At 47.6% G+C, this 10,836-nt stretch overlaps 1 protein-coding gene across 1 annotated transcript in view; it reads right to left on the minus strand.

Moving 5' to 3' along the window:
• Positions 1 to 10,836, minus strand: part of Sptbn4 (spectrin beta, non-erythrocytic 4) — a 95,734-nt gene that overhangs the window by 25,067 nt on the left and 59,831 nt on the right. The window contains exon 20 of the mRNA XM_031385834.1: positions 9,761 to 10,024. Coding sequence (XP_031241694.1) covers positions 9,761 to 10,024 — 264 coding nt within the window. The remainder of the gene's footprint in view (positions 1 to 9,760; positions 10,025 to 10,836) is intronic.

The raw sequence follows: 10,836 nt of genomic DNA on the forward strand, positions 1-10,836 counted from the left end.
CCCCCCCCCCCCCAGGGTACCACAATGTAACTCATTCTGAAACTGACAATCAGCTGGCTTCAGCATTCCAAGTACAAGGATTCCAGAAACCTGTCTGTCACCAAGCCTGGCTAGGAGACTGCAGCGGCTAGTCTGAAGGCTAAGCAGGTGGCTCGGTGGGTAAAGATGCTTGCTATGTTAGGGTGAAGACGCAGGTTTGAATCCCCTGGGCCCACGTGAAGCTAGGCATGGTAGCACATGCCTCTACCCCAGCAACATGAGAAGTGGAGAGTGAAGAGTTGGGAAACTCACAGAGCAGCCAGGCTCACAGTAGCCTGAACCAGATTCGGACAAGACAGACTGCGAGGACTTAACACCTAAGGTCGTCCTCTGACCTCCACATGCTCCACGAGGCACACATGCATCCACACCATGATGACACAAACAAGCGTGTGTTACACAAAACCATACATCCCTCTCTCTATATATGTATGTGTGTATGTATCTACATCTTTATCTATCTATCTATCTATCTATCTATCTATCTATCTATCTATCTCACACACACATATGATAGACTAAGGAAGCCACCTCAGATCCCCTCCTCTGCCACCCATGCATGCAGAAATTCACACGTGTACATTCACAACATGGGTAAGCTCTAGCTTTCCACTGTAAGAGCCCTCTAGCCCCATCCCCAGCCAGAGATGGAGCTGATGTTTCTCTCCCATATACTCTGAGTATCTGGTGAGTAGACCCCTTTTGTCTGTAAATGGTTCCAAGTACACTAATCCTTGGCTGCTTGCCTGGGACCTCATATAGCTCAAGCTGGTCTCAAACTCGTTATATAACTAAGGATGACCTTGAACACCAGTTTCCCTGCCCCCTCCCTCTGTGTGTGTGTGTGTGTCTCAATTTCATATGCATTGGTGTTTTGCCTACATTTATGTCTAATGTGAAGCTGTTGGATCACCTGGAACTGGAGTTACAGACAGTTGTGAGCTGCCATGTAGATGGTGGGTATTGAACCCCAGTCTTCTGGATGACAATACAGAGTGCTCTTAACTGCTGAGCCATCTCTCCAGCCCTCTTGGCACTTATCTCCGCCACATCCAGTTTATGGAGTGCTGGGGACTGACCCTAGGATTTTATGCATGCTAGGCAGGCCCTCCACCAAGATGCATTACAAGTATCCTGTCCTGAAATTACAAGGATCATTAGACACACAAAAGTAGATCAGATCTTTTCCTCATTAAAAAAAAAAAAAAAAAAATTGTGGCCAGGCAGTGGTGGTGCACGCCTTTGATCCCAGCACTTGGGAGCAGAGGAAGGCAGATTTCTGAGTTCGAGGCCAGCCTGGTCTACAAAGTGAGTTCCAGGACAGCCAGGGCTATACAGAGAAACCCTGTCTCAAAAAAAAACCAAACAAACAAAAATCCCAAAAAACAAACAAAAAAAATTGCAGGGGACTGCAGAGATGGCTCAGCAGTTACCAGCACTGGCTGCTTTTCCAGAGGTCCTGAGTTCAATTCCCAGCAACCACATGGTGGCTCACAATCACCTGTAATGGGATCTGATGTCCTCTTCTGTAGTGTCTGAAGAGAGTGACAGTGTACTCACATACATAAAATAAATAAATAAGTTCTTTTTAAAAATTGCAAATGCAGCAGGACATGGGTGATACACACCTATAGTCCCAGCACATGGGGTGTGTAGCCTGGGCTACAGCCTCAGGAAAAAAGAAGGGTAGGCTGAGACAGCCCAGTACATAACTGGTCTAGTTCTAATTCCCAGATCCTATAGTGTAAGGAGAAAACTAATTTTTGAAGGTTTTTCTCTGACCTCCACCTGTGTGGCACACACATCACATACACATAAATACATACATACATAATAGTAAAGAAAATGTTTTTTAAAAAGAAAAGAAAAAAGGGTGGAGTGATAGAAATCTGCATCTTATGATATATAAATTATATCATTTTCCCCAAAGCCATTAAAGTTTAAAAAAAAAAAATGGAAGAGGGCTAAAGGCATGACTCAGCAGTTAGGAGCACTCACTGCTTTTGCAGAGGACCAGAATTCAGTTCCCAGCACTCACATCAGGTAGCTCAAAAGCAACTGGAGGAGGAAGAGAGGGTGAGGAGGAGGAGGAGGAACAAAAAGAGGAGGAGTAACAGGAGGAAGATGGAGTGGTGCTGGCTCATGCTTTTAATTCCAGGTCTCTGGAGGCAGGAGGCTGTGGGTCTCTGTGTGTTCAAGGCCAAACTGATCTGCACACTGAATTTCAGGCCATCTGGAGCTACATAGTAAGTCGAGGGGTGGGAGGCCTTCTTCCAGAGGACCCAGGTTCAATTCCCAGCACCCATATGGCAGCTCACAACGTCTATAACTCCAACTGTAGGGCACCAGACATCCTCACCCAGATGCGCATGGAGGCAAAAGACCAATGCAAAATGAAAATAGATAAATCATTTTTTTTAAAGGATAGAAAACAGAAGCGATAGAAGGAAGGAAGGACAGGGTTTGTCTCAGACACCATAACCTGGGCCTCAAGCCCTCACCCTCCTCATCTCATTCCTACTTGGATCCACCGTGCTCCTGTCCCAGCTCCCAGTTTCAGAAACAGAAGCCCAGAGCAAAACCTGCAAGAGGCAGAATTTGAACTCAGCATCACAAGACCAAAGGCCCAGATGTTCACCACGTTTTTTATATTCAGACAAAGTGACCCACGCCTCTGGTCACGCTGTGGTAGAGTGGAGATTTGAATCCTGGAGTACCTAAATCAGGAACCAGGACTCTTGCCTTCAGCCATGCTGTGTTAGTGGCAGAAACAGAGCAGGTGAGGAGAGGGGTGAGGGGTGGGTCTCCCTGGGTAGAGAGCCCTGCACAGAAAGTGAGCTTGGGGAGGGGTCCTTAGGGATGTGGCTAGGCAGCAACAGTGCCTACACTGCATGTCTCCTGCTTATCCCCCAACGGTGGCAGGACAGCAGGAGCTTAAATAGCTGAGCCAGACCAGCTGGCTAGGCCCCTAAGGGCTAACACTTTACCATCTGGTCTCTCAACCAGAAAGCATGGTTGGGCAAGAGGCTCCGAAAAAGGACTCTGGGTCCCGTGGCCCGGTCTGGGAGGAGACATGCCTGCTGCTGCAGTGGCAGAGGGAACACAAAGGCTAACCTGAGGTCAAAATCGGGCAAGGGATGGAGTTTTTGTTTATTTGTTTTTACCGGGTTTCATGTAGCCCAGGCTGGTCTAAAACTCACTAAGTAGCCCAGGCTAGCCTCCAGCTCCTGGCGTTCCTCTTTTCTCAGCCTCCCAAGTGCTAAAATTCCAGGTATGAGCCACCATGCCTGGCAGAGATGGAAAATTCAGAGAGACCGAATAGAACAATGTTGGGGGTGGGGAGGAAGGGGCGGCACAGAGGAGAGAGGTTCTCCAGTATGTGTGGCAATCTGGATGGTGGCTCTGGCCCTCCCTCTGTCAGACACCCTGTGCTCAGCTCCCAGGCAGGCCCCAGGGAACAGCAGGACCTTGGGAGGTGCCTCCTACCCTTGGTGAGGCCCAGCTGGGCTCCATCTGGAGGCCAGAGCCCACTCCTGTCTCGAGCGCCCCCTGCTGGGGAAGGAGCCAAGGAATCCTGTTCAGGACCTTTCTCTTTATTTTATCCTGTTTTCAGCCTAATTTACTTTACAAAATGGGACTCCTGCTCCCATCCCACAGTCTGCTGGGGTGGCTGGAATTTAGGGGAGGGAAAGATGACCCTGATGAAGCCACAGACTGCAGATCCTCTCTCTCTGGACTATCCTCCTTTCCTTCCTTCCTTCTTTCCTTCCTTCTTCTTAGACAGGATCTTACCGTGTATCCCCAAGCTGTCCTGGAATTTTCTCTGTAGACCAGACTAGCCTCGAACCCACTGCCTCTTCCTCCTGAGTGCTGGGCACCACCACACCTGGCCTGTCTCTGATTTTGTTTTGTTTTGGTGTTGTTTGAGATAGGGTCTCACGTAGCCCAGGCTGGGATCCACTTCCTATGTAGCCAAGGATGACCTTGAGCTCCTGATCCACCTGTCTCCACATCCTAAGTGCTGGGATTGCAGGTGTGTGCCACCACCCACTACAGGTCATACGACAACAGGCATGGCCAACAAAGACATGAGGCACAAATGCAGACCAGGGCCTACCACTGCAGAATCTAAGTGTGGCGGTGCTGGTGTTGGCTAGAATTCAGGAAACGGCTCTGCTTCTGGGAGGGACCATTGCCACCAGAAGCACTCGGACACCGAGAGAGACTGGACTGTCTAGGTTTAGCGCTATATGCCACCCTCAAATACATTCATAAAGTCACATGAGGAGTAGATGCCCCAAACGGAATCTGAGCAGACACATGAAGTAATTGTCATCAAATAAATAATGTAATTAAAGCTGGAGAGGCAACTAACCCAGGGCGGTTTTTTCTCTCACTTTTCGTTTTTGTTTTTGAAACTGGGTATCATGTAGCCTAGGCTAGTCTTAAACTTGCAGGCGTTCTCCTGCCTCAGCCTCGCAAGTGCTAGGATGTGTGTCATTATAACTGGCTGGCTCCTTTGTAGCCGTTTCTGAAGTTGTTTGAGACAGGGCCTCACAGAGCCATGGCCAGTCTCCACTTCACTCTGTAGCCAAGGATGACCAAGCACTCTTCCTTCTTTGCCCTCCAAAGTGTGTTGATTACAGGGGTCCATCCCCTCCACACCTGGACACACTTTTGATTTGTTTGTTTGTTTGTTTGATTTTACAATGTTGAGGATAAAACCCAAGATATCACATATGCTGGGTCCTGGCCCCCAAAATAACTTTTTTTTTTAATTTAAAATGTTTTGTGTCAGGCATGGTGACCCACAGTTTTAATCCCAGCACTAGAGAGACAGAGACAAGTGGATCTCTATGAGCTTGAGACCAGCCTGGTCTACATAGTGAATTCCAGCCCAGCCAGGGCTACCTGGTAAGACCCTGTCTCAAAAAAAAAAAAAAAAAGCACAAAACGATGGTTTTGGGTTGGTGGAGATGGCTCAGTGGCTCAGTCAGGGAATCGCATGCCACACATGCATGAGGACCTGGGTCAAATGACCAGCTCCCTCCAACAAAAGCTGGGCATGGCAGTGTGCCAATAATCCTGGCAATGGGGAAGCAGAAGCAGGAGGGTCCTAGGAGCTCAAGGAGCAGTCAGTCTAGAGACATTGGTGACCTCCAGGTAGAGTGAGTGAGAGGTCCTGCCTCAAAACAAAAACAGAAACGGAGGCTGGGGAGATAGTTCGGTAGTCAAGCACATGCACTGCGCTTCCAGAGGACCCGAGTTCAAGTCCCAGTGCTCTTGCCAGGTCAGGTGGCTGAGCAACCTGTAACTACAGCGTCAGGGGTCCAACACCTCTATCCTCCATAGGCATCCACAAACACGGCACACATGATTAAAATAAACACATTTTAAAAATAAAACAGAACAAAGAATGGACCGCCTTCAACCACTGACCTACACACATGCACACCCACACACACACACCATGCAAAGAATCAAAATAATGGGTTATTATACTTTCAAATGCATAGTGTATACATATGTACATACATATACATACATTTGTATACAAACATATTTCATATATACACATATGTGTACTTCAGTCACAGTCTCAATCCATTGCCTTCTCTCATCTCTACCTCCTACTGACCTGATCAATAGGTCATTGTAGCCTACTGATCACTGAGGCTGGCTTGAAACCCACTATGTAGTAGAGACGGCTTTGATCTCCCCATCTTCCTCCCTCCACCTCCCAAACCCCAGCTTCCAGGTGGGGGCCACCAAGAGAACTCCCAGTCAGTTTATCTCGCAGCTGTGAGGGGCATCAGCCTGCGGATACCTTACGGGCTTCAGCTTTTTCGTCTTCTCAATGGAGAGGAAGCAATACCATCAGTATTCTCAAAGGAGAAACTGAGGCAAAGACAGATTAAACAATGTCCCTCTGCCACTCTGCCAGTGAGGCTCAGAGTTAGAAGGTGGCCAGCAGCCAGGCTCCAGGCTCCACCCCTTGACAGTGACATTCCTGGTCCTGCTGTCAACAGTTGAGCCAGCACCAGGGTCCTTCCATTGCAGGAAGAAGGCAAGTGGGCACAATTGCTTCTCCAATATGACTCAGCAAGAACGTGGACAACATGACTCAGCAAGAAAGTGGAAGGATTCAAAACCAGGCATGGTGGTACACTAGAGAACCTCTACCCATACTTGGAAGGATGAGACAAATGCCTGGGGTTCGATTCCTGCCTGGCGGTATAGTGAGACCCTACTTCAAAACAAACAAACACTTGAAAAACCAAAACAAACCAAAAAAAAAAAAACCCCCAAAACAAAAACAAAAAAAAAAACCCACACAAACAAACAAACAAAAAATAAAACAAAATCCAAAGGGCTGGAGTGATGGCTCAGTGGTTAAGAGCACTGACTGCTCTTCTGAAGGTCCTGAATTCAAATCCCAGCAACCACATGGTGGCTCACAACCACCTTTAATGGGATCTGATGCCCTCTTCTGGTCTGTACGAAGGTAGCAACAGTGTATTCATTTCACATACATGAAATGAATAAATAAATAAATCTTTTAAAAAATCCTCTTGAAAAACCAAAAACCAAACCAAACCAAAACCAAAAAAACCCCAAACCCAAATCAACAACTAAACATGGCCCTGAAAGGCTGGCTGTGTAGCCTTCAGCTGGTCAGGGATTCCATCTGGGCTGTGGGCTTTCCCATGGGCATCTACTAAAGGATTCAGGGCCACAGTGTGTGGTGCAGAATATTTGTTAAGCTAGTGTAGCCTGGGAACCCCGAGACCCTTTCAAGGCTTGATGCAAGCTCTTTTTATAAAGAATAGTAAGGCATGGGCTGAGGATGCGGCTCTGCTGGTAGAATGTGGATCTGATTTCCAGCAGTATAAACAAAGTGTGGTGGCTTATGTCCACAATACCAATGCACGGGTGGTAGAGAATGAAGGCTCAGAAATCAAGGTGATTTTTAGCTATATAGCAAGTTCAAAACCAGCCTAGGTTACATGAATCTATCAATCTATCAATCTATCAATCTATCAATCTATCTATCTATCTATCTATCTATCCATCCATCCATCCATCCATCCACTAACTCACAGTATCAGTTTGTCTGTCTGTCTGTCTGTCTGTCTGTCTGTCTGTCTGTCCATGTACCTCTCCAGCCAGTCATCAACCTATAAGATCAGTCTGTCTGTCCATCCATCCATCCATCCATCCATCCATCTTCCTACCTATATATCTATCTGTCTGTCTACCTACCAGGACGCTCATTCCTTACAATGCAAGCTTTCCCAGACCAGCTAGATGGTGCTTTAGTTTGGCAGCCACAAGGGCAAGGAAGCCCTTTCTCTTGTTTCTCACCAGGGAAAGCTACAGAAATAAAAAACAGCTTCTTCTCACATTTAAATGTTGTTCTTTTTACTTATTTACTTATTAGTGTGTGTGTGATGGTTGTGTGTGCACATGTATGGGTGCTCATCCGTGTGTGTGCATGTGGAGCCTCGAGGTCAATGCCAAGGATATCTCCCTCTATCACTGCCCTCTTCATTTGCTTCAGGCAGGGTCTCTCTGTGAATCTGGAGCTCCTGGAGTCAGTGAGACTGACTGGTCAGCACACCCCAGGGGCCTCCTACTGTCACCTACCCAGCACTGGGATTTCAGGTGTGCCCTGCTGTGCCTAGCTGTTTGTGTGGATCAAGCCATTTGAGCAGCAAGCATTTTGTTTACCAAGTCATTTCTTCAGACCACTTTTTGTATATAAAAAAAAATCCATCCATCCTTTCTTTATTTAGTAATGTGTGAGCACATGCATGTGTACATAGATGCACACATACCACGGTGTGTGTGTGTGTGTGTGTATGTGTGTGTGTGTGTGTGTGTGTAAGGACAACTATATGGGAGTCAGTTCCACCATGTGGATCCCAGGGATCAAATTCAAAGTTGTCAAGCTTGGCAGCAAAATTGGTTGAGGCATCTCACCAGCCTCAAGTTGTTCTTTATAAGAGAGTTATTAAGATTAATTTGTTATAGATTTAGTATTCATTTCAAAGAATCAATAAATATTGAAATTTTTCATTTTTCATATGGTTAACAGTGACAAGCCTAATTGACATAAGCAAAGCTTTTCAAAAGATCAATATACTTACATAATTATGCTTTTCTTATTAGTCTTTTATTATTAGTCTTTTTTTTCCTGTGCTGAGAATGGAACTCAGGGCTTTGAAGGTATCAAGCAAGTGCTCTACCCCTGAGCCACACCCCCCAGCTCCTCACTGGAGGATTCTAGGCAGCGGCTCTACCACTGAGCCATGCCCCCAGCCCCTCACTGGGGGATTCTAGGCAGCGGCTCTATCACTGAGCCACGCCCCCAGCCCCTCACTGGGGGATTCTAGGCAGGGGCTCCACCCCTGAGCCACGCCCCCAGCCCCTCACTAGGGGATTCTAGGTAGGGCTCCACCCCTGAGCCACGCCCCCAGCCCCTCACTGGGGGATTCTAGGCAGGGGCTCTACCACTGAGCCACAGAATCTAATTTTTGTTGAGCTCTGATTTTGCTGTTAGTTTAAGACAGAGTCTCCTGTAGCCCAGGTTAGTCAGGAACTGGCTGAAGCCAAGCATGTCCCGTGCTTCTACCCCTAGCATGCTGGGATTGCTGGCCTGTGTGTTAATACTCTGATTTACACAGGGCTGAGGATCAAATCCAGACCAGCACTCTCCCAACTCATCTACATCCTCAGTTTATGTATTTTACTTATTTATTCACTTATTTAATTTTCCACCTACCATGTTGATCACTTTACAAGAAAAAAACATGTAAGAACTCCGTCCAAGCCAGGCAGTGGTGGCGCATGCCTTTAATCCCAGCACTTGGGAGGCAGAGGCAGGTGGATTTCTGAGTTCGAGGCCAGCCTGCTCTACAGAGTGAGTTCCAGGACAGCCAGGGCTACACAGAGACAGGCTACTCTGTCTCAAAACAAAACAAAAAAACTCACAAAAACAAACACAAACAAACAAAAAACAATAACTCCATACAAGGAGCAGTGAAGACTTGAAGGGTCTGGTTTCGAATCCAGCCCCTACCAAGTGGGGAAATTCACTTTCCACTGCCTCCATTTATGATCAGCCAATCAAGTACCATATCTGGCATTAAAAGACAGGCACCATTCCACCTCTGGAGGAACGGGGAGTCTACATCCACACCCCACACCCACGTGCCCCACCGACCTCCAAGGCCTGAACTAAGTCATCGAGCTTAGGCAGGCACAGGTATGCTCTTTAGAGGTCCTTTGTCGGGTAAGGCAGAAACTGGCCGCTGCGCATCTTTGGGTCAGGCACTTCACTTTTTGTGCAGTTTTCTCATTGGTAAGATGGGGTTAATAACACCCCCGATTGCTGCAGGGGTCGACAAACACTGAGCCCAGGGACCCGAAGAAGAAATACTCCACGGAGGGCACTGTTACTCTGGCTAAAGCTGTTCTCTTACCTCTGGGCCTTTCTTTCTCCACACAAAAAATACTATCAAATCCTGAGGAAATGTCTGTATTGCTTATTTCATTCTAGGCTCCCTCTGTTCTGTGGGCCCCCGACCCTAAGGTGATGGCTGCTTCCAGTAACTCCCAGCTGGACAGCCTCAGGTTGAAACACCGCAGAGGATTGGATGTGAGCTGTCCAGCTCTGCCGCACGGGAGCCCCCTCACCAGGCCAGAGAGACAGTCATACCTGCAACTTCTTGAGCTGGCTGTTGACAGTGGCCAGGTCCCCACCGGGGTCTACATCTTGCAGCTGGCTTTCCATGTGAAGCAACCTCTTGTCCAGCTCCGCAAAGCTCTGCACTAGCTGGTCCGCCTTGCTGGCCTCAAAGAGCTGGCGCGCCTTGGCCTGAGTGGTGCTCTCCAGCTCCGCCCAGCACTGCCGGATCTCACCTAATTTCTTGCGCACAGAGGCTGCCAGCTCCGGTTTCTCCTGCATCAGTTGCTGGCCCTCCTGGCCAGAGAGGGATAGAAGGTCAGAGACAGAAAGAAGAGGAGGAGATATGGGCAATAGAAACAGACAGAGATTCAGTGACAACAGGAGAGACACAGGGAGAGACAGAGTAGGGAGATAGAGATGGAAGAGTGGACACAGATAGCAATGAAACCAAAACAAAAAACAAACAAACATAAAAACCAAAAACCAAAAACCAACAAAACAAACAAAAACATAAAAAACAAAAAAACCACACACAGGTAAGAGACAGGCAGGGTGGGTAGGGAGGGACAAAGAGACCCAAACAAATATGGGGAGGGAGTCACAGAGTGATGAACAATGACATATGTGTACACAGTAGGACCATGAGAAAGAAGAGGGAAAGGAGAGAGGGTATGGTAGGAGAGAAAAAGGGAGGGGAGCAAGGAGAAGAAGGAAGGGGAGGGGAGGAGAGAGACAAGGAGAGAGTGAGCCTCCATTAAGCTCAAGGCCTGAAGACTGGTTTTGCTACACACTGCCCTTTAAGAGTTACCAATGAGATCATTTAAGAGTATAAGGCTAACATGAGTGTCTCTGTTTGAGTAGAAAATTGGGGGTGCCCTTGGGTAAGGGTTCACCCAGAATAAGGGGAAGTTGATCCTTAAAAGCAAGTACCCGTCTAGGCACTTCCAAAATGGAAGTCAGCTGCCTTTCAGGCTCAGTGCTACATTTATGAAATGTTAAAAATGATAGGCACATGCTTTTAATCTCTGTACCTGGGAGGCAGAGGCAGGAGGATTTCTGTGGCTTTGAAGCTAGTCTGGTCTACACGGAGTTCCAAGCTAACCGAG

This window comes from Mastomys coucha, unplaced genomic scaffold (genome assembly GCF_008632895.1).
Source record: "Mastomys coucha isolate ucsf_1 unplaced genomic scaffold, UCSF_Mcou_1 pScaffold21, whole genome shotgun sequence".
Classification (NCBI taxonomy): domain Eukaryota; kingdom Metazoa; phylum Chordata; class Mammalia; order Rodentia; family Muridae; genus Mastomys; species Mastomys coucha.